At 40.9% G+C, this 24740-nt stretch overlaps 1 protein-coding gene across 3 annotated transcripts in view; it reads left to right on the top strand.

The window, feature by feature from the left end:
• zfpm2a (zinc finger protein, FOG family member 2a) overlaps positions 1 to 24740 on the top strand; it is a 950399-nt gene that overhangs the window by 719771 nt on the left and 205888 nt on the right. For all 3 annotated transcript variants that reach the window (XM_087986350.1, XM_043688413.2, XM_043688412.2), the window contains one exon: positions 12357 to 12468. In XM_087986350.1, coding sequence (XP_087842476.1) covers positions 12357 to 12468 — 112 coding nt within the window. The remainder of the gene's footprint in view (positions 1 to 12356; positions 12469 to 24740) is intronic.

Here is a 24740-nt window from a genome sequence, read left to right as displayed (position 1 = left end):
TTTAAACCCTTCCTATTCATATGCCCTTCCAGATGCCTTTTAAATGCTGCAATTGTACCAGCCTCCACCACTTCCTCAGGCAGCTCATTCCATACACACACCACTCTCTGCGTGAAAACGTTGCCTCTTAGGTCCCTTTTATATCTTTCCCTTCTCAGTCTAAACCTATGCCCTCTCGTTCTGGACTCCCCCACCCCAGGGAAAAGACCTTGTCTATTTATCCCACCCATGTCCCTCATGATTTTATAAACCTCCATAAGTCACTCCTCAGTCTCCGACACTCCAGGGAAAACAGCACCAGCCTTTTCAACCTCTCCTTTTAGCTCAAATCTTCCAACCCTGGCAACATCATTGTAAATCTTTTCTGAACCCTTTCAAGTTTCACAACATCCTTCCAATAAGAAGGAGACCAGAATTGCACGCAATACTCGAAAGTGGCCTAACCAACGTCCTCAACATGACCCCCAACTCCTTTAATCAATACTTTAACCAATAAAAGAAAGCATACAGCGGCACATTAGCTCAGTGGTTAGCACTGCTGCCTCACAACACCAGGGTCCCAGGTTTGATTCCAGCCTTGGGCAACTGCCTGTGTGGAGTTTGCACATTCTCCCCGTGTCTGCGTGGGTTTCCTCCGGGTGCTCCGGTTTCCTCCCACAATCGAAAGATGTGCCGGTCAGGTGAATTGGCCATGCTAAATTGCCCATAATGTGAGGTGCGTTAGTCAGAGGGGGGTGGGTTACTCTTTGGAGGGTCAGTGTGGACATGTTGGGCCTCTTTCCACACTGTAGGGAATCTAATCTAATACCAAATCGCTGAAGATTCGCATGCAGGAACAGTAGGTGTTTAGGAAAACTAATGGCATGCTGGCCTTCATAGCGAAAGAATTTGTATAAAGGAATAGGGATGTCTTGCTGCAGTTATACAGGGCCTTGATGAGGCCACACCTTGAATATTGTGTGCAGTTTTGCTCTCATAGATTGAACAAAGGCATTCTTGCGACTGAGGGGGCTTAGTGAAGGTTTACCAGACTGATTCCCAGGATGGCAGGACTAACGTGAAGAAAGACTGGATTGACTGGGCTTGTACTCACTGGAATTTAGAAGAATGAAGGGGATCTGATAGAAACAAACAAATCCTGATAGGACTGGACAAGCTAGATGAAGGAAGAATGTTATTGATGTTGGGAACTAGGGTTCACAGTCTAAGAATAAGGAGTAAGCCATTCAGGACCGAGATGAGGAAGAACTTCTTGACTCAGAGAGTTATGAACCAGTGGAAGAATTCTCTAGTACTAAAAGCTGGTAGAGTCCGTTCGTTAGATATATTCAAGAGGGAGCTGGACATGGAAAGCATCCCTTGCAGCTAAAGGGATCAAGGGAAAGAGAACGCAATAGTGGGATACTAAAATTTCATGATCAGCCATGATCATATTGGATAGTTGTGCAGGCTCGAAGGGCCAAATGGCCTACTCATGCATCTAATTTCTATGTTGCTATATTTGTATGAAGCAGGTGAAGGTGGTTGAGCCTTGGGCATTACCCTAGAGAATTCCTGCAGAAAAGTCCTGAAGCTGAGATTACTGACCACAAACAACCATAACCATCTTCACTCATCCTTGGTCTGATTCCAACCAGCAGAGATCTTTCCCCTGATTTCCAGTGACTTCAATTTTGCTAGGGCTCCTTGAAGTCATAATCAGTCAATGGCAGTCATGCTCACTTTCCCTCTTGTGGCCTTAAACTCAATGGCAGTCATGCTCACTTTCCCTCTGGAATTCAGCTCTTTTGTTTCAACAAAGGTTGCAATACGGCCAGGAGTTGATTGGCCCAGGTGGAACCCAACCTGGGCGTTAGTGAGATGGTTATTCCTTAGCTAATGTTTGATAGCACTGTTGATGCTGCCTTCTATCACTTTGCTGATGATGTGGCAATAATTGTCTGGATTGGATTTGTCTTACATTTTAATATCAGGAATTTGCTAGGGAAGATTTCCACATTGTCAAGTAGATGCCAGTGTTGTAGATGTATGCCTTGAGTACTAAAGCAGGAATGTTGTTAGGGCCCATAGCCTTTTATTTAGTGGCTTCAACCATTTCTTGGCATCACATAGAGTGAGTCAACTTATGCACACACACATATATATATATATATATATATAGGTGCCTATGAATGTACTTTATTTTACATTGTCTTTCTGCATTCCTCCCACCAAATAATCTTTTCACACTTCTCTGCATTAAATTTCACTTTTAGATTTGATTACTTACAGTGTGGAACAGGCCCTTCGGCCCAACAAGTCCATACCGACCTGCCGAAGCGCAACCCACCCAGACCCATTCCCCTACATTTACCCCTTCACTACGGGCAATTTAGCATGGCCAATTCACCTAACCTGCACATTTTTGGATTGTGGGGGAAAACCGGAGCACCCAGAGAAAACCCATGCAGACACAGGGAGAATGTGCAAACTCCACACAGTGAGTCGCCTGAGGTGGGAATTGAACCTGGATCTCTGGCGCTGTGAAACAGTAGTGCTAACCACTGTGCCGCCGAGCCACCCATTATTTGATTTGTCTGCTCAATCCATCAACATTTGGAATCCTTTGGTTCTACACTATCAACTTTATGATATGGATTTCCAAGTTTCATGTCATCTGCAAATTTTGAATTTGTTCCCTGCACACCAACTTTTAGGTCATTGAAATATATCAGGAAGACAAGGACTCCTAACACTGACCCCTGGCGGGCTTCACTGTAAACTTTCTATGATTCTGAAACACAAGGATTAAACAATACTTTGTTGTCACTCAGCCAATTTAAAAAAAAACTGTGATCTGAACTTTACAGCAGCAAATCAAATGTGACACTTGTCCATCCCAAATCCCACTCTTTATGTGAAAGTAAAGTCTTAAATGCAGTTATGGAATCCATATTCTTGGAGAGATATGATTGCACCAGAGAGTGTGTAGAGGAGATTTTCCAGTATGTTGCCTAGGCTGGAGATTTTTAGTTAATTTAAGAGATTGGATAGACTGGGATTATTCATCTTGGAACAGAAGAGAGACTGAGGGAGGACATAATTGAGAAGTATAAGTTTATTTGGGGAAGAGAGGAAGAAACCTTTTTTCCTTTGGTGGAGTGATCAATAACCAGGGGTATAGATCAAATTAAGGGGTAGAGGTTTAAAGGGGATGTGAGGAAGTAAATTACACCCAAAGGGCAGTGGAAATTTGGAACTTACTGCTTGTATGGGTGGCTGAGGCAGAAACACATAACATTTAAGAAGAATTTAGATGGGCCCTTGCAATGGCAAAGCATACAAGGCTACAGATCAAGTACTGAACAATTGAACTAGAATACTTAGGTGATTATGTCTGATTGGCACAGACCTGATAGCCTAAAGGGCCTTTTCCTGTGCTGTAGACCTCTATGACTGTGACTCTAGCTAATGACATAAAAGCAGCAGGGGCAAGTTTCTGACAAAAGGTGAGGCTCACTGGAGCTCATGTCAAAAGCTTGCTGCCTACATTTTTAACAATTCAACTCACAAGCACTTCAACTTGATTAAGACCCAACCAGTTGTGATTTTATATTGTTTACTCCACTATTTGTTTGATGTACAAAGAAAATGTTTTGGAGTGAGTTATCCTAGTTATGAGGAAATGTAGGAGGAAGGCCAGATAAAGAGTTCTGTAACAAGATCATGAATGCATATATCAGGAGTTCACTAGTTAAGTTCACTGTGTATGCATCTTAATGTGCTTTACCTATTTGTTGTTTTTAGGCTGCAGCAACAAAGGAGAGAGTGAGCAGAAAGAAAGCCTGCAGATAAAAGATAAAGTTGCTTTATTCTTATCAGACCATATGGTTGCACTCCCATTAGAGAGAAATGACTGGTGATGGTTTAACCTAATGATCAGCACAACTTGGCAAGGGTAGAAGTTGAGAAGGAGAGTCCTTCATGGTAACCTCAGCCAATGCAGGAATTGAACCCATGCTGTGGCATTAATCTCCATCATAGTTCAGCTGTCAAGCCAGTTGAGCCAATAGAAATAATACTATATGGTGGAGGGGTAGCAGGTGGGGGTTTTGATGAGGGTGGAGATTTGAATGGTGAGAAAGAGACAAGAAAGCCAGTGGTCCAAGGCCATTGTCCAGATGGGTCATAGATCTGCTACTGTGTGATGACCAACAGGATAGAGAAAACAGAAGGCCAAGTAAGTATGGAGAAGACACTCTCCTACCCACAGAGTCTATGGCGAAAGAATGACCTAGCTTTTGCTGTCAAAATTCCAGGGTCTTCAAAGACTTTCTGGGGAGACTATGACTGCCCTCTGTGAGGTGTTTTCTGCATGTTGCTCTCACGATAATATTAGTCTTGAACTTTTATATACTATGGATATTTGAGATACCAGCTGATCAGGATGGTGAATTACTTGGAGAGGAATTTGCCAGTGGTGGTGTTCCCATACATCTACGGCCTATTTCTTCCAAGTGTTAGGCATGTGGGCGCTGTTGAAGAACCCAGTTGAGTGATACATGTATCTTGTTGATAGTACACAGTACTGCTACTGTACATTAGTGGTGAAGTGGGTGAATGTGGAAGGTAATGGATTGAGCACCAGTCAATGAGCTGTTTTTTTCTGGAAGATGTCAAGCTTCTGGAGTGTTGTCAGAGTTACAGACAAGCATAGAACTATTCCATCACACTCATGATTTACGCCTTACAGATGGCAGGCATGACTTGGAGAGACAGGTGGTGAGTCATTAACAGCAGATATTACACAGAGAAAATGACATTGGATCACGCCTTTTGGATCATACATTAATTGCTTAGTGTAAAACTTATTAAGGACTATTTTTAAGTAACTGAAAAACAGAAAAATGTATTTTTTCTTTAAGCTGCATAGAGCTGCATGGTCAAACTATACTGGAGTGAAGTGAGACAGAGAGCATATTTGGGAATTTTTATCCAATGTGCGAATTTGATGATGGGCGAAAAGAGGTGCTTTCCATAATGTTTATTGCAAGAAGCTATACTTATTGAGCAGAAATTTCAGTGAAGTGGGGAGGAAATATTGCTTTATAAACTGCTGCTGTTACAGACTATCTCACAACATTTGGGAGTTTGAAAAACATACATTTTTAAAACAACCTAACACAAGATAAGTAATTTTATAGCAAATGGCACAAAAATAAGAACAAGGTAAGGCAGCTAGTGCAGACAAGTCATGAACATTTTAGGCCTCCTGCATTGTAGCAATTCTGTGATTTTGTGACTTTCTTCAACCCCCCTTAGCCTATTTCTTTCCCTAAGAAGAAGTCTAAGGGTTTTTCTCCTCTTTGGATTTGTTTAATTTATTCAATGCATCCCTTTTGGATTTTTAAATACACTTTATTCATTGCTCATCTCATCATTCAAAGTTGTTTATCTGTTCTACTGCCTGATAAATACTGAAGGGAAATAATTATTTAATATTTCAGCCATTTCCCTATTGTTACCTGTACCATTATCTTGGCTATCCTTTAATAGTCTTATTATCTTTGCATCCTTCCTTCTTTTATCAATGTACCTGTAAAATAATTTGCTATTTTGTTTTATCTTCCTTGATTTTTTTTCAGTGCCTGTTTGTTTTCCGAATAGTTTTTATTTTTTTCACTTCCCTCCTAATCCATACACAATTTTTCTAATTGTGCAGCCTCTGCATGTCGTCTCAAGGTATTGGATTCTTAAGACTGATTTTTTCTAAATATCTTTACTCATACATAAAGTTCCACTAGTATTTAGTTTGTTCTTTCCTTTTACCAAACTCTTATGGGCATAGTATTAAATATTTCTTATTGCTGTTCTCCATGGTTGTTTGCCAATATAGTTGCTTATTTCATTTCCCAAGTTCTATTTGCTCCTGAGAATAAACAAAGTAAGCTATTAATGTTAAGCAAAATTAGGACTGCTGAAGAAACTCATCACGTATGGAGAGAAAACAGAGTCAATGTTAAATCTGCTTTCTCCTGACAGATCCTACCAGACTTGTTGAGTTTCCTCGAGCAGTTTATGGATTTCAAGCATCCGCAAATCTTACTTAGATTACTGGCAGTGTGGAAACAGGCCCTTCGGCCCAACAAGTCCACACCGACCCGCCGAAGCGCAACCCACCCAGACCCATTCCCCTACATTTACCCCTTCACTACGGGCAACTTAGCATGGCCAATTCACCTAACCTGCACATTTTTGGGATTGTGGGAGGAAACCCACGCAGACACGGGGAGAATGTGCAAACTCCACACAGTCAGTCGCCTGAGGTGGGAATTGAACCTGGGTCTCTGGCACTGTGAGGCAGCAGTGCTAACCACTGTGCCACTGTGCCGCCCACTTAGTTTTATATGATTTCCTAGTTGTTCCCCTACTTCAACTTCTCTTATCTATTCTGGTTTATTCCCCATTACGAGATTTTTAAAAAGGAGTAGGATAAGTTGGAAAGATGTTAAGGACATATTGTCAAAACTCCATACAATTTTCCCTCTATTACTTATTTATTCAAAATATATTAGTATAGTTGAAAGTCTACATAATTTTAATTCTGTTTTTCTTAACTCACCTTTTTTATTTGTCACCTATTCGATGGTTTGCATTGCTACATCTATTAGTCTTATTGTTCCCTTGTTATCTTTTCTCTTTAACTATTACAAGGGGGCATAGCTTTAAATTAAGGGGGGGTAGGTATAGGACAGATGTTAGGGGTAGGTTCTTTACTCAGCGAGTCGTGAGTTCATGGAATGCCCTGCCAGTAGCAGTGGTGGACTCTCCCTCATTATGGGCATTTAAGCGGGCATTGGATAGGCATATGGAGGATAGTGGGCTAGTGTAGGTTAGATGGGCTTGGATCGGCGCAACATCGAGGGCCGAAGGGCCTGTACTGCGCTGTATTCTTCTATGTTCTATGTTCTATTAACCATACAGATTATTTTTGTCTTTCTGACCGATGAGTCCTTTCTTCTATTTCCATTATTTATCCCAAACAAGAACAACTCCCGTTCCTTTTTATCCCACTTTAGATTTTTAAAATATGTGTTCCCCTGCAATATTTAATTTCTTGACCTATTATTCTATAATCATGTCCAAGTAATCCATATTCTATCTGTTTCCTCTCAAAACATACTTACCTCCAACACCCCTTTATTATGGGCACTGTGTTTTTTTGATGTACAGACATTCAATCTCACTTTAATTGGGTATTCTTTCATTTTATTTTTAAATATATTTTAAAGCTACTTGTTGTCTTGTCATAAGTGTCTTCACTTAGTTTCTTCTTTCCTAGATGGTGCTGCCCATCTCGATTGCATTTATACCAGTTTCTCTTTAGGCTGCTTATTTTCTTATATTTCTAGTAGATCATGCCCTCCCCACCCCCACCCCCACCCCCGATTCGCTATGCTCTGCACAACATTGTGCAACAGCAAGGCTTGGACCTGTATGAATAACAAGATATAGGGCTCAGATCCTCCTCAGGCAATTCAGAACAGAAGACTGATTGTCAACCGTTGGCTGATTCTGCCTGGGATATCAGGGATGTCCTTGTTAACGCAAGGATCACTTAGGTTGCACTAGAGAACTGTTGTCACCAGAAAATGCAACAACAACTCTTCCACCCATCACTATGTTAACACAGAGCAGTTCCATAGCCAACCAGCTGCCCCATTTGTATCCTCCAGTAGTTCCCATCATTCATATCTTTATATTCTTCCTCAAACAAGTTAAGCAGGCATCTTATTCACTCAGCAGTCAACAATGACAAGATGGGAAAGGGACAAAGGATGAAGGTGACAGGGATCTCAGGAGATGTGGAGAAAAAAAGATGGCTGTGAGGAGTGATTGGATAGAGTGAAATTTTGAGAAAACAGCAGAGAGTTGTGAGAGGAATGTATAGAACTGAAAGTAAACGAATAAATCATCATATATACATTTCAGATTTGCCTGGTTGATCAGAATGCTTTTTTCAAAATGGTAATTTGGGACAAAGCTAATAGTTCCATGGGATAATGCTAATTAATTAAAGAAAGACCATGTGGATTGGTTGGTAAATGTGTTTAACTAACATGCTTGATTTTATTTATGGTATCATGGAGAATTAATGAGCTTAATCTTGTTAATATGGTGTACATGGGTTTCCAGATGAATTTGATAAAATACCAGTCATGGGTTTGAGCAAGAGAATGACGATGTGGGGAGGAGTGGTGGGAGGCAGTGAGGAACAACAACAAATTAATAACTTCATAGACAAATGCAGATGAAATAAGTAAAGCCAGTATAGGTTTTTTTAAGGACAAATCATGTTTAACTAACCTCCATGAGTGTCTTGTGAAATAACAGAGGGGATTGATGAGGGTAATGCTATTGATGGGGGGTACTTAGACTTTCACATGGCATGTCAAAAATTACCACATAACAGGCTTTTCAGCAAAGTTGGAGCCCATAGAATAAAAGCAACAGCTGCTTAAAGTGCCCTGAGGGAGTAACACAATTTCTTAGTGGTCAGTATTATGATCATAGATGCTCTTAATATTTATTAATGAATGGCATAATGCTTGAAAGTGTTATGAACTGTGAAGGGGTGTTATTAAACTTCCAGAGGATGGAATAGACTAACAAGAAGCAGATGGAATTTAATGCAGAAAAACCTCATTCACTTTGATAGCAGGAAAATGGAGGGTCAATTTAACATGATATACATCAAAAGGTGACACAAAGACAGAAAGTCTTGAGTATGTATGCCCCTAAATTGTTAAAGACTAAATTGAGAAAGCTTTCAATAAGCCATAGTGTATAAAAAGGGCTTAATATTTACTGAAGTTGAGAACAAATGCAAACTACAAATCACAGTTGAAATTTCCTGTATATTCTGATTTAAGCAGAAGTTGTAAAAGTGTTTTCTGCCTAGTTTGGGAGATATAATCTTACAATTGTTACAACAATCACTATTGAGTCCTGTGTTAAGGATTTAAAAAGTTAAGTTTTGGTTTCAGTATAAGGTGGATTAGAGGTTGTTTACTTTCAGTTTGTTTCATTGTGCCAATGTGTGCTTATGTTTTAACTTTCAACTCAGCTGAGAAGCTTTTAGAATTTACAATTAAAATGAATGCTGGCTATGTGAGTATGAAGTTACAGAGAAAATGTGGCTGCACATACATTTGCAGAGCACAGGTGATCATTGATCTTCTTCTGGCTTACCTGCTTATGTTGCTTTGCCCAAGGAACAGCACTGACCCCGGCTGCAATTTGTGAACCAGGTGACTTGGTCTGATGTTATCTTACAATTATTCCTACAGCATGGAGATGGACCATTCGGCTCATACCGATCCTCTGAAGAGCATCTCACCCAGACTCATCGTTTACTCTATCTTATCCCCATAACCAGGTATTTCCCATAGCTTGGAGAAAGTGAGGACTGCAGATGCTGGAGATCAGAGCTTAAAAATGTGTTGCTGGAAAAGCGCAGCAGGTCAGGCAGCATCAAAGGAACAGGAGAATCGACATTTCGGGAATAAGCCCTTCCTGAAGAAGAGCTTATGCCCAAAACGTCGATTCTCCTGTTCCTTTGATGCTGCTATTTCCCATAGCTAACCCACTTAGCCTGCATATCACTGAACACTATGGGCAATTTTGCATTGCCAATCCAACTAACCTGCAAATCTTTGGACTGTGGGAGAAAACCAGAGGAAACCCACACAGACACAGGAAGAATGTGCAAAGTCTACATTCACAGTCAACCAAGGATGGAATCGACTCCAGGTCCCTGGAGCAGTGAGGTAGCAGTGCTAATGATGAAGCCATTGTGCTGTGGTCTTTTCTGGTTGTCAGCAGGAAGAAAACCTAACCTCCGCTTCACCAGACTGTGCATAAATCCTTCTAATTCCCAATCGATGGAGCACAGGCAAGTTTTTAAAAAATTTTCCTGTGTTACATCCTTGGTGTTAACAGTCTAGCAACACACTGCGAGGGGCTGCTCCTAACTTGCAGATGGTGTTTAAATATGGCGGCAGCCTCTTTCACTGCACAATTCTTGAGGAAGGACACCTAAATGTCCATTAGATAAGGAATGAGGTGAAGAATGGAAGATTGTTTGAGAAAAATCACTTCAAGCCATACAGCCATGGACCAGGAGTCATGAATCTCACCTGACCAAATGCTTCAACTGAAAATGAGAAGATTGCTCTACAATGTGCAGCTAGTAAAAGTAGCAATCAGCAAAGCAAATAGAAAATTGATCTGTTTAACCAAAAGAGTAAAAAGACAGAAGAGTCCATGATCAAATTGTGTAAATATCTAGTCAGAGCCCATTTTGAATGCAGCATCCAATTTTAGTCACCAAAGAACAGATTGAGACATTTAACATTGGAGTCAGTGTAGACTTGAAGCAGAATAAACCTTATATTACAGCAACAGACAGAAGAAGTTTAAACATTTCATTGTACCAAGAAAACATGAGAGGCCATCCTATGAAGAATATCAATGTAACTACTGAAGAAATAGGACTAGACTGAGGTCATTTTGGCCTCTCAAGCATGCCCCATCATTCAGTTAAATCATGGGTGATCTGCCCCAGGCCTCAACTCTTTTTTTTTTGTTTTACCACAGCTATTCCTCCCTGATTTTTCAAAAATCTGTCTACCTCCGTTTTTAATGCTTTCAGTGCTTTAGTGGCCTGAAACCTTGGAGAGAGAATTCCAAACATTCACTACCCTCTGAGAGAAGAAACTCCTTTACATTTCAGTTTTAAATGAGTGACTACTTATCTGTAACTACGTCTCCGCATTTGAAGTTTTCCTGTTAGTGGAAATATCTTCCCAATATCAACCCTGTCAAGCCCCTTCAGAATACTGTTTTTTAAATAATACCTCTCGTCATTCTTTTAAATTCTAATGAATAAGTATGTAACCTGCTTAACTGTTCTTGATAAGTACAAACCTTTCATCCCAGGAAACTCCCTAGTGAATCTCTGTTGAGCAGCCTCCAATGTCAGTTTTTTTTAAAATAGAGACCAAAACTGTATACAGTACTCCAGGTGTTGCTTCACCAACACAATGTAAAGGATGTAGAAAAATCAGCTCTGAGTATTATTTTAAGCTGTGATAACAGAGGTCCAATTTCAGCCTTCAAACAGTAGGATGTAATTTTAGAACTGATACCACAAAATTCTTCATCACACAGGATGTAAGCAATACGTAGAACAGAACTCCTAACAAACAAATGATTAAAGCAGGTGATAAGTAATTAAAGAGGAGAAAATTGTTTCTACTTAAAATACTTTATAAATGATAATGAAGAAAACAAACTGAATGGCTAGCAAGTGGTTTAAAGTTGTGACAGACATAAAATATTTTATATACACAGTATAATATGTAATAATATTAGATAGCAATATTAGAAGTAGATAATATTAGATAATATTAGAAGTAGCTGCAAGCTTTGGAAACCAGTCATTGTTTACATTGACAGTTAAGGAGGGATTAAAAGTTTTTTTTGCAATTTGTAGAGAGCTTGATAGTGAGCTACATTTAATAAGTATTTGGATGTACACTTGTGATGACAAGGCATACAAAGGCTATAAGCCAAGTGCTGGAAAATGGGATTACAATAGTTAGGTGGTCAATTTGCTTAGCACAGACCCAATAGACTGAAGGGCCTTTTTCTGTACTGTGGACTTCTAAAAACATCAATAATGCATTTATTTTATTCATATTCATGTATATGTATGTATGGGAAATGGGATAGTTATCACAGATCATCAGTCATGAGTTTACAAATAAAAAATGTTCTATGTAGACATGCATAAAAATAGCAATGCTAATAACAAATACATTGTGTACTTCTGAACTACCTTGAACCATCATCTTGTTTGCCATCTTAAATCATAATTTGCAGTTGATATATTCCACTTACAAGTCTATCACAGCACCATATTGAATAAACAAAAAAAATCTACTTTGGAACTTGCAGCCTTGGTGACCTTTAACCATTTCATCTAACAGGAAGACAAAGTTCCTAAAGTTCACCAGCAGGCTTCACAGTTTCTTGCCAAAGTCATTTTTAGTTTAAACCCAAACCATTAGAGATGCATTCATCTGGAAGATCTGATCTGTTTTTATTTCGAGACTTCTGGTTTAATAATTCTGTCAATCAGAAGAGATACTATACTCAGTAAGCCTTTCTCTGTCCTCTATAAGAACTCAACAAGGGATTTTGGCTTTGGCTTATGTGTTTGGGGGTTAAGTTTCTTTGAAAATTAGTATTATTCATCAAGTTCTTAATCACAAAAAACAAACGGCATCTGTTTATTATCTTCTTTTGTACAGAAGACAAAAGCGGCTGTCCCTATAGTAGTACATGCTGGTCCCAAGTGGCTGATGGATGTGACTTGGCGAGGAACAGAGGATAACAACAACAATTGTGTTGTGTACAGCAAAGGTAAAAATGTATTCTTTTTTATGTGAAATTATATATGCAAATGTGTGCACCTACAGAATGGAATTGCTTTGTAACTGAAATTGCTTGAGTTTTAAAAAATATTTTGGCTGTTATTATATTTTTATCCAAACTACTATGAGGACAACCACAATTTACCATAATCAGTGCTTATAATGACAATAGGCTTGGGAGACCTATTACAAAGAGCAATCACTGCAGAAAAAAAAACAAATGTTATTGCCAATATGTCCCAACTTGAATTCAAGAGGCATAGATCAGTTTACATCCATTCCTCCCCATCGAAAAGAAACATTGATTCTTTAATCTGTGAATCGAGATAAAGATATTATTGTGTTGTAGAACTAGTTTGTACCACAATGGAGTCAATCTCAATCCTCAAGACCAATATGCATTTTCTGTCCTAGTGGGAATGAGGCTGGTGGGATGGGGATGGGGAGAATATAAATCCTGTTTCATGGTTCATCCGAAAATCCTTGTGAACACAAATATTTTTCACTCGCAGAGACTGAAAGAACTGAGAGAAACCATTCATTACTGACAAAGTAGCATCAATGAAATGTGCATATGAATAACAGTCCAATGAGTTAATTGATGATGTACTGCCACATCTGTGAAGAGCCAAATGCTGATGATTTGATGTGGAAGTAGCAAGATAAGAATGAGCAAACAAAGATTGCACTCCTGGTTAATAAGAGCAAGTGTGTGGTGTACTCAAGGTGAAGTTCGTATCAGAGATGCATGATTACAGTTTTCAACCAATTATTATTAGTGGCCTTGTATTTCAGTGGTACAGCATGTTTTAAAAAAGCATTGGGATAGGATCGCAAACAATGTTCCGTCTAAGCTAGTCAATGTGCAGCCATTCCACAATCAAAAATGTGCCATGGAAGAACAATGAATTGTATTTATCGAGCACTCTTAACATAATGCCAAGTCCAAAAGGGCTTCACAGAGGAATTAGAAAACAAAACAAAACGGTATTGAGTCACGTAAGAAAACCATAATCTAAGAAAGAGGTAGGCTTTCATGTATTCTTTAAAGGAAAAAAGTGAGGCGAAAAGTAAGTAGGATTTTCAACTGCTTGGGGCAAAGGCAAATGAAGGCATGACCAGGAACTGTTAATTAAAATTGGGAATACTCAGCCTCCACATTATGATGTTTTCAGCAAACTGTAATTAGGGCATCTGCAAGATTCTCACTTCTTTCTTTAAAACATATGTCACTGACAAGAGGGTGAAGTAAATTAATTTATTTTTCTCTCTCCTTGTCCGCCTGCATTTGAAATGATCCGTTTTTTTATTCTTTTTCTGCTTTGAAATTATCAATGATGTGTTCCCCAAAACTCTGGGGAAGTTAAATTTTAAAATGATCCACAACAGATTCTTCACAGTTAAAACAAAGCAGGATTTATTAACAATTTATAGAAGCATGTTGTCCTTCAACACACACACCAGCTGAAATAAAGGAAATAGAGGAATCCATAATTTTAAATTACTGAAAAATCAATAGATTTGGCATCAATTCATGTGAGTTAGTGTTCAGTTAGTCAATCTGCAATAAACTGTTGCAGTTGGCTAGTCTAGTAGAATTCTTTTGTAGAAGTCAGATACAGATAGATTGCAGTTGAAGGCAAGAACAAATTTCTTAATGGCTGGGAATTAGTTCACTTTTCAAGCAAACTATAGGATTCTTCTCAGAAATCATGATTTTGAGAGCATTTGAGACTTTGAACAAGCTAGTCAACTCCTTTGCACTTGCTCATGATCCCCACTCACAGCTTTTCTTTCTCCCTGGTTAACCATTATTCATTACTTTGCCTGACCAAATGCTGGGCTCTGTCCGCACCTATCACTTACTCCTTTACCAGCTACCCTGTCACGACTCCCTACCCAACCCTCTGTCTTCAGCATATGTATCACTTTTTTCTAGCTCCTACCAGTTCTGAAGAAAGGTCAATGGACCCAAAATGTTATCTCCACTTTCTGTCCACAGATGATGCCAGACCTGCTGAATTTCTCCAGCAATTTATATTTTTGTTTCTGCTTTTCAACATCTACAGTTCTCTGTTTTATTTTATACTAAACCAGGCATTTAGCTGTTTTTGAGCTTTTTTCTATCCTAATGGTAGACTGAGAAAAGAATTTAAAACTATATAATTAAACATGTTAATATCTTACAAAATAGTTTTGATGCATCTGGTTGAAATCATTGTTTACTCTAGCAGAGACCACTCCCTCCCCACCCACCCCCCCACCCCCACCCACTTCCCCCACCCCCACCCACTTCCCCCACTCCTGACCCCTTGCAGAACTCATTAGCACCATCTTAATTTTAGGCATAACAGTTTTCTTTCAAACAAAATCGAACTATGGATTCACAACATCTGTAAATCCTTTCTCAGGTTTAATTAGAATATCTGTACAGTTCAAAGGTGTGACACTCAAGGTTAGATATTGTCTAATAGAAGTTTTTTGGAAAGGATGCTTGGTAGCCACCTTAACAAACATATAACATAGAACCGTACAGCACAGAACCAGACCCTTTGGTCCATGATGTTATGTTGAATATAATGCCAAATTAATGCCTAATTCCTTCTGCCTGCCCTTGATCCATATCTCTCCATTCCTTGCATATTCCTGTGCTTATCCAAAAGTCCCTTAAATGCCCCTATCATATCTGCCTCCACCAACGTCCCCTACAGTACGTTCCACACTCCTGCCATTCTCTGTGTAAAACAACTTGCCCCTCACATGTCCTTTGAATTTTCCCCCTCTCACCTTAAATTCATGCCCCTAGTTTTAGACATTTCAACACAACAAGAAAAGATTCCAACCATCAAACCTATCTATGCATCTCATAATTATAAAAACCTCTATCAAGTCTCCCCTCAGACTCCGCCACTCCAGACACAAGAACCCAAGTTTTTCTGGCCTCTCCTTCTAGCTCACATCCTCTAATCCAGGCAGGATTCTGGTAAACATCTTCTGTGCCCTCTCGAAAGTCTCCACATCCTTCCTGTAATGTGGCAACCACAATTGAACAAAATACTCTAAATGTGGCAAAGTCTTATAAAGCTGCAACATGACATCTTGACTCTTATACTCAATTTCCCAACCATGAAAAGGCAAGCATGCTATTCACCTTCTTTACCATCCTATCTACTTGCGTGGCCACTTTCAAGGAGCTGTGGGGTTGAACCCCAAGATCCTTTTGTATATCAATGCTGTTCAGAGTCCTGTCATTAACTATATACTTTCCTTAACATCTGATCTCCCAACGCGCAGCACTTCACACTTACCCAGATTAAACTTCATCTGCCATTTCTCCGCCCATATCTGCAACTGATCTATATCCCATTGTATCTTTTGACAACCTTCTACATGATTCACAACTCCACCAATCTTTGTATTGTCTACAAACTTACTAACCCGCCCATCTGCATTTTCAGCTAAGTCATTTATATACATCACAAACAGCAGAGGTCCTAGTATGGATCCCTGCAGAGCACCACTAGTCATGGACCTCCAGCCAGAAAAACACCATTCCACCATTACCCTCTGTCTTCTATGGGCAAGCCAATTCTGAATCCACACAGCTAAGTCACATGGATCTTAATTTTCGGGATTAACTTACCAAGAGGGACCTTGTCGAAAGCCGAACTAAAATCCGTGTAGACAACATCCACTGCTTTGCCCTCATTGACTATCTTAGTCACCTCTTCAAAAAAATTCAATGATGTTAGTAAGTCATATCCTACCCTGCACAAAGCCATGCTGTCCCTAATTAGGCCATGCTTTTCCAAATGCTCATAAATCCTATCCCTAAGAATTCTCTCCAATAGCTTTCCAACCACTGATGTGAGAATCACCAGTCTATAGTTTCCTGAATTATCCCTATTTCCCTTCTTGAACAGAGGAATGACATTAGCTACTTGCCATTCCTCTGGCACCCTGCCAGTGACCAGCAAGGATAAAGAGATCTTGGTCAAGGCCCTAGCAATCTCCTCTCTTGCATCTCTCTAAATAACCTGTGGTAGATACCATCAAGCCCTGGGATCTTATCCACCTTAATGCTTTTCAAGAAATGCAACACCACTTCTTTCTTGATCTCAAGTGCCCGAACATATTAGCATACTCGATACAAAAATCACTATCCTCCATGTCCTTTACGTGGGTGAATACCGATGCAAAGTATTCATTTAGGATCTCGCTCACATCCTTTGCTTCCAAGCATAAGTTCCCTCCTTTATCCTTGAGTGCTCCTACCATCTCCCCAATTATCCTATTGTTTTTAATGTATGTATAGTATGCCTACTTGCCAAGGTCATTTCATGGCCCCTTCTTGCTTTCCTAATTCCTTACTTGAGTTCTTTTCTGCTTTCTTTATATTCCTCATGGGGCCTGTCCAATTTTAGCCTTCCAAACCTTACATGTGCTTTTTTTCCCTTTTTACTAAATTCACAACCACCCTCATTATCCAACAGTCCCTTACCTTGCCATCCTTGGCCTTTCTCCTTACTGGACATTATGATCCTGAAGTCTCATCAGCAGGTCTTTAAACAATTCCCACGTGACAACTGTGGACTTGCCTGATAACAGCTCCTCCCAATTGTCCATCACTTGTTCCTTTCTAAAAGGAGAGAATATACTTTTTAAGAAGTAATTGAGATCTCTCTTCTTGTCCGCTTAGCCTAGGATTTGAGATGGACACCAATTGGCCTGGGAGGTATGGTCATGTTACTGTTTAATGCCATTATTTTCTTTATTACTATTCTTTGCCTTATGTTAATTTGGGGTAGTCCTTTCCCAGATTCAATATTTACTTCATTGGGAATTCTGGCAGACTGATTGTGAAAGCTTTGTGGATTTGCCCTTTGATTCCAACATTCAAAGGAAAACAAGGATTGGGAAATAAAATAGCTCGCTTTCACACTGAAAATAAAGTAAGGAGGTCCTGTATGCCTAGTTTTCAACCCTGGTTAAAAATGCAGCTATATATTCTGAACACTGTTGTAAATGTTATGGTATATTTGAACACTGAGATAGCATGTAAATAAGGCAGGTTGTTAGGCCTCCAACTACTTGCGCACCTCCAACTTGTCCCCTATATTATGAGCATATTCAACAGCCAGCAGCTTTCACAGCGTTAGTGCTAACAGGCAAGAAGATTGGTGTCTCATTTGTGGGATCCCTATGGCCTTTGGGAACACTCCTCCCAAGACTTCTTGTTCTAGCAGTAATCACTGTTTTCTGCTGGCACTGGGCTTAGACCTCTCAGGCTATCTGATTGGTCTGCAGCTCTTGAGGATGATTCATTTTATCTGATCCAATGAAGACCATCCCCAGTGTACACAGGACAGCAGATTTCATGTTGATGAGATACCAACAAATGTTTAGTCCTGGGCCTGAAAATGATCTCACGGTCCAGAAAATTTACCCCAGTGTTACTATAAAATCCCTACAGTGTGGAAGCATGCCATTTGGCCCATCAAGTCCATAGTGACCCTCTAAAAAGCATCCCAGCCAGACCCACTCCCTATCCTATCCCTTTAACCCTGCATTTCCTGTGGCTAATTAACCTAGACTGCACATTGCTGGACCACTATGAGCAATTAACATGGCCAATCCACCCAACCTTCACATCTTTGGACTGTAGGAGGAAACTGGAGCACCCAGAGGAAGCCCATCAGACATGAGGACAATGTACAAACTCCACTTAGACCTGAGAGTGGAATCGAAGCCAGGTCCTTGGCGCTGTGAGGCAGCAATGTTGACCAATGAGTTACCATGCGGCCCTTCTTTCTTCTTTCATTTTTGGAATCTAAAAAAATTGGATATAAGAATCTGACTAGATTTCTATGGGATTAATCTTTTGTTTTGAATTATTAGTTTCAGCTTAAACCTTGCCCACTGAAGGCACACACCAGTAAAACTCACCACCTTATATCAGATTCCTCTTTCTACATGTCCAGGAAGTTTTGTCTGACTGACCACCTCATTGAGTGCAGTATCACTGCTGGGAAAGAAGAGTATTTGGGAAATGGTCATTTGGTATTGGTTTGCATTGAACACATTTCTTTGTTATTGTAGAATCCTTCTGTCAGGAACAAATTGCCCATCGTAAATTTCAGTAGTGTCAGCAGTGTATGGAAGCTATGCCACTAATGTTAATGTTAGTCTGAGCACTTGGCCTAGGAAAAGTGTGAAATTAATAAGCGTTGCTAAAGTTAACATTTCATGCGAGTCAAATGTTTTCTTCTTTTAAACATCTGCAGGGAATAGGCGGGACTGGAGTTTATCAGCTGATATCAGAATTCTAAAAGAATATTGAGCATGCTTAGCTGTCAAAGTTTGTCACAATGCATTATCACTGCAGAAAATCATATTATTACAGTATTAAAACAAAATTGAACCCTAAAGGAACATACAAGCCAGCACAAAGCTGAAACATAATTATGCTTTACTCTAATAATTAAAATTAAAATAGATTAATAAATTATCTTTCATTAAGCTGAGTAAGAAATGGTTTGCAGCAATGTAGAATGCCATGGTGTATTTTAGAAGATGTGAAGATAGGAGCAGAATCAGTTCCTAAGATGCTATAAAATTGAAAAGTATACCCAGCACAAACACTAAAAAAAATGTTTCTAAAACAACAAGAATATTCTACTGGTATGCAATGTTGCAGCAGTTCATTCACAAGTTCCATGACCCCTTTGTGACAGCTTTTTGTATAAGCATCATTCTGTCAACAGTGTAATGCTTTAGCTACTCTATGAAATTTCTTTTGAACATGGTTTGGAATGTGTGGTGTGGTGCACTGCATTGCAGTTTGCTGCTGTTTCTATCTCCCGTACAGTTAATTAGATTGTTCCAGGGCCATTGCTGCAAACGCATACAGAATAAATACAAGGTTACAAATAACCTGGGAATATGATGACTTGTGTAACTCACTAAGTTCTTTTACCAGCTTTGATGAATTTAGTTGCTCATCACACTTTACAATGCATGCTCAGAAGCAATGATGCACATGTAATTGAGGAGTAGTCTATGACACTATCAGTAAGATTGACCACTACATGGTCCTTCACATTGAAATTACTCTCAATCGTATTCGATCACCATGCTAAATGGGATAGACTACAAAAAAATCTAGAAGTCAAGATTGGGCTTCCATGAGGTGCCTGAGCCATTGACAGCAGCAAAACTGGACTACAACACAATCTGCAACTTCATGGCCTAATATATGCCCCATTGAACCATTACCATCAAGATCGGAATCAACCTTGGTTCAATGGACAGTGCTAGAGGGTATGCCAAGAACAGCAACAGGTATACTTATGTAAGGTATTAACCAGCAGAAGCTATCCAGCAGAAGGACAACTGTGTGACAAACAGCATAAGCAGTAAGTGATGGACAGAGCTCAAAAATCCTACAACAAATAAATCAAAGCTTTGCAGTCCTGTCATATCCAGTTGTGAATACTGGTGGGCAATTAAACAACTTACTGAAAGAGGAGGTTGCACAAATATCCCTGTCCTCAATGGAAGAGCCCAAGACATCAGTGCAAAACATAAGGCTGAAGTATCACAGCAAGCTTCAGCCAGAAGTGCTGAGTGGCTGTCCTATCTTGGCCTCCTCCAGTAGTCTGGAGCCTCAGAAATGTCAGTTCGTTAGCCAGTTCGATTCACTTCAGGTGATATCAAGGAACGGTTCCAGCAATATTACTGAAGAATTGTCCTTCAGAGACTACTGCTCCCCTGACCAAGCTGTTCCAGTTAAAATACAAATTGCCCAGTTATGTCCTGTATAGAAAAAGCAGGATAAATCCAACCTGGCCAGTTACTACCCATCATTCTACTCTCGATCATCAGGAAATGATGTAAGATGACATCAAGAATGCTAACAAGCAGCACTTGCTCAGTAACAATCTATTTAGTGACACCCAGATTGGGTGCTCCAGGGCTACTCAGCTCCTGACCTCATTATAGTCTTGGTTCAAACATGGGCTAAAGGGCTGAATTCCAGTGGTGAGGTGAGAGTGATAGTCTTTGACTCAACGTCACGTTCGACTGAGAGTGACATTAAGAACTGAAAATGTGTTGCTGGAAAAGCGCAGCAGGTCAGGCAGCATCCAGGGAACAGGAGAATCGACGTTTCAGGCATAAGCCTTCTTCAGGAATGAGGAAAGTTTGTCCAGCAGGCTAAGATAAAAGGTAGGGAGGAGGGACTTGGGGGAGGGGCGTCAGAAATGCGATAGGTGGAAAGAGGTCAAGGTGAGGGTGATAGGTCAGACTGGGGTGGGGGCGGAGAGGTCTTGCACCTCCTGCGGTTGCAGGGGAAGGTGCCGGGAGTGAAGGTTGGGTTGGTGGGGGGTGTGGATCTGACGAGGGAGTCACGGAGGGAGTGGTCGTTACGGAATGCTGATAGTGGAGGGGAGGGAAATATATCCTTGGTGGTGGGGTCAGTTTGGAGGTGGCGGAAATGACGGCGGATGATGCGCTGTACATGGAGATTGGTGGGGTGGTAGGTGAGGACCAGTGGGATTCTATCCTGGTGGCGGTTGGAGGGGCGGGGCTCAAGGGCGGAGGAGCGGGAAGTGGAAGAGATGCGGTGGAGGGCATTGTCGACCACGTCGGGGGGGAAATTGCGGTCCTTGAAGAAGGAGGCCATCTGGGTTGTACGTTTTTGGAACTGGTCCTCCTGGGAGCAGATGCGGCGGAGACGAAGGAATTGGGAGAATGGGATGGCGTTTTTACAGGGGGCAGGGTGGGAGGAGACAGAACCCTACTGGTCCTCACCTACCACCCCCCCAATCTCCATGTACAGCGCATCATCCGCCGTCATTTCCGCCACCTCCAAACTGACCCCACCACCAAGGATATATTTCCCTCCCCTCCCCTATCAGCATTCCGTAAAAACCACTCCCTCCGTGACTCCCTCGTCAGATCCACACCCCCCACCAACCCAACCTCCACTCCCGGCACCTTCCCCTGCAACCGCAGGAGGTGCAAGACTTACGCCCACACCTCCCCCCTCACCTCCCTCCAAGGCCCCAAAGGAAACTTCCATATCTGCCACAGATTCACCTGCACCTCCACACACATCATCTATTGCATTCTCTGCACCCGATGTGGCCTCCTCTATATTGGGGAGACAGGCCGCCTACTTGCGGAGCATTTCAGAGAACACCTCTGGGACACCCGGACCAACCAACCCAACCACCCTGTGGCTCAACACTTCAACTCCCCCTCCCACTCCACCAAGGATATGCAGGTCTTTGGACTCCTCCATCGCCAGACCACAACAACACGACGGTTGGAGGAAGAGCGCCTCATCTTCTGCCTAGGAACCCTCCAACCACAAGGGATGAACTCGGATTTCACCAGTTTCCTCATTTCCCCTCCCCCCACCTTGTCTCAGTCAAATCCATCAAACTCAGCACCGCCTTCCTAACCTGCAATCTTCTTCCTGACCTCTCCGCCTCCACCCCAGTCTGACCTATCACCCTCACCTTGACCTCTTTCCACCTATCACATTTCCGACGCCCCTCCCCCAAGTCCCTCCTCCCTACCTTTTATCTTAGCCTGCTGGACACACTTTCCTCATTCCTGAAGAAGGGCTTATGCCCGAAACGTCGATTCTCCTGTTCCCTGGATGCTGCCTGACCTGCTGCGCTTTTCCAGCAACACATTTTCAGCTCTGATCTCCAGCATCTGCAGACCTCACTTTCTCGTCAGTGACATTAAGAAGCCTAACCAAAACTGGAATCAATGGGTATCAGGAGGCAAATTCTCCGGTGATTCTGGCTCAAAGGAAGATAGTTATGTTCTTTGGAGATCAGTTATCTCAGTTTCATGATATCTCTGTAGGAGTTACTCAAGATAGTGTCATCTTCAGCTGCTTCATCAATGACTTTGGACTCCTTGGGGGTGTGCACATTGCACAATGTTCAGCACAATTCACAATTCCTCAGATGCTAAGCAGTCTATGTTCAAATCTAACAAGATCTGGGCAATAACCAGACTTGGACTAACAATGTAACAACTACACTACCTTAATGCAAAGTTAAAAATCACAGAACACCAGGTTATAGTCCAACAGGTTTAATTGGAAGCACACTAGCTTTTGGAGCGGCGCTCCTTCATCACCTGATGAAGGAGCGTCGCTCCGAAAGCTAGTGTGCTTCCAATTAAACCTGTTGGACTATAACCTGGTGTTGTGTGATTTTTAACTTTGTACACCCCAGTCCAACACCGGCATCTCCGAATCATACCTTAACTGCAGCAATTCAAGAAGGTAGCTCACCACCACCTTCTCAAGGGCAACGAGGGACAGCAATAAATGATGGTCAGCCAGTGATGCTCACATCCCAAGAGTGAATTAAAAAGATGGTCCATGCAGTTTTATTCCATTTTTTGTTTTCTGTCATGATTTAATATAACTGAATGACTTGCTAGGCCATTTCAGAGGACATGGCCATGGTGAAACCGAGGACTGCCAATGCTGGAGATTAGAGTCAAGATTCGAGTGGTGCTGGAAATGCACAGCAGGTCAGACAGCATCCAATGAGCAGGAAAATCGATGTTTCGGGCAGGAGCCCTTCATCAAGAATCCATTCCTGATGAAGGGCTCCTGCCCGAAATGTCGATTTTACATTGCCATGGCTCTGGAGTCACATCAAGACCATGTAAGGGTAACAGATTTTTTAATGTAAAGCACATTAGTTAATCAGGTGGGTGTACCAACAGTCTTGAAAGTCTCAGTCACTATTTCTGGAATCAGCTTTTAATTCTAGACTTGGTACTGAATTTAATCAGCTACTGTGATGTTATTTGAATCCTTGCCCACATTAGCCTAGACTTCCGGAATAATGTCCAGTCATATCACCACAATGCCAACATCTTGCTCTATAATTACACAATGCATATGAAGGGAATGGACTTGATTTTCCAATCTAGCCCTCCACCATTCCCCATGACTCTTCTTGATTTAGGTGCAATTCCTAAGTATCATCGAATGAACTCTAGAGGCAAGTGATCGATTAGGAAGAATTTGATAAAATTTAATTTAATTTCCATAAATCAGGAAGGTTGTCAGTTGCTGTAATGGCCTGCTCATTTAACTTTTCTAATCAAAAGCATGTGGCCTGACATCCATTTTATAACACACCCTTCTCAGTATGCACCTGACAATGAAGTGGGTAGAATATGAGGCTAAAAGGTTCTTCAGTTTCATTTGTTTACTGTGTCTACTTGGCTGATTACAAGAACACCTCAAGAGCAAGGTACTGCAGATGCTTGAAAACAGATAATGCTGAAAATACTCAATGTCAGCTTTTGTGTAGAGAAATAGTGTTTTAGGTTAATGAGGCCTCATTGGACAAAGAGTCATCAACTTGAAACATTAATGCTGGGTTTTTTTTTCACAGACACTGACAGAATTATTCCAACATTTTTTTGTTAAAATTTCCAACTTATGATTAGATAGTAGTGGGACCATCAAATCCTACGAGCCATCAAGATCAAGGGATAAATAACATTGGATTCAGAGAAAAAGGGAGGCTCATGGCAGATGCTGAGAACTGAAAGCAGCAGACGCCCTAGAGGAATATAGAGGGAACTTAAAAGGAAGATTAGAAGAGGTGAACAGGTTATGAAAGGATACTGGCAGTAAAGTAAAGAAAAATCCCTAGTTATTTTACAGGTACATAAGTGTAGAAGGATAATGAAGGACCCATAAAGGACTACAGTAGTAACTTCTGCATCAAGTAGAGGATATGGGCAACATTCTAAATAAATACTTTGGGCTGGTGTTCACTAGTGAGATGGACAATATGGACATAGAAATCAGGGAGATGGTCTGTGATGCAATTAAAGAAATTAGCATTGACATAGAGGAGGTCCTGAGTGGTCTGGAAGGCTTAAAAGTAGATAAATCTCCAGGGCTGAATGATATGTATCCAAGGTTTTTGAGTAAAATAAAGGAGGAGATAGCAGGGGCACTTGCAAAAATGTTCTATTCATCTCTAGCCAGCATTGCCAGAGGACTGGGGGATAACCAATGTAGTCCTGTTATTCAAGAAGGGAGCAAGGAAACCACATGACTGTCAGTCTAACCTTGATGATGGGAAACTATTAACAGCAATTGTGAGAGAAAATATTAACCTGCATTTGGAAAGGCAGGGATTAATCAAAAACAATCTACATGTTTAAGTTAAGAAGAGGTCATGCCTGACTAACTTGATTGAC

This window comes from Chiloscyllium plagiosum, unplaced genomic scaffold, assembly GCF_037043375.1.
Source record: "Chiloscyllium plagiosum isolate Xiang-an unplaced genomic scaffold, Cpla_swu_hap1 HiC_scaffold_4, whole genome shotgun sequence".
NCBI classification, from domain to species: domain Eukaryota; kingdom Metazoa; phylum Chordata; class Chondrichthyes; order Orectolobiformes; family Hemiscylliidae; genus Chiloscyllium; species Chiloscyllium plagiosum.
The sequence above is the reverse complement of the archived record's forward strand: the minus strand, read 5'-3'. Positions and strand labels throughout refer to the sequence as shown.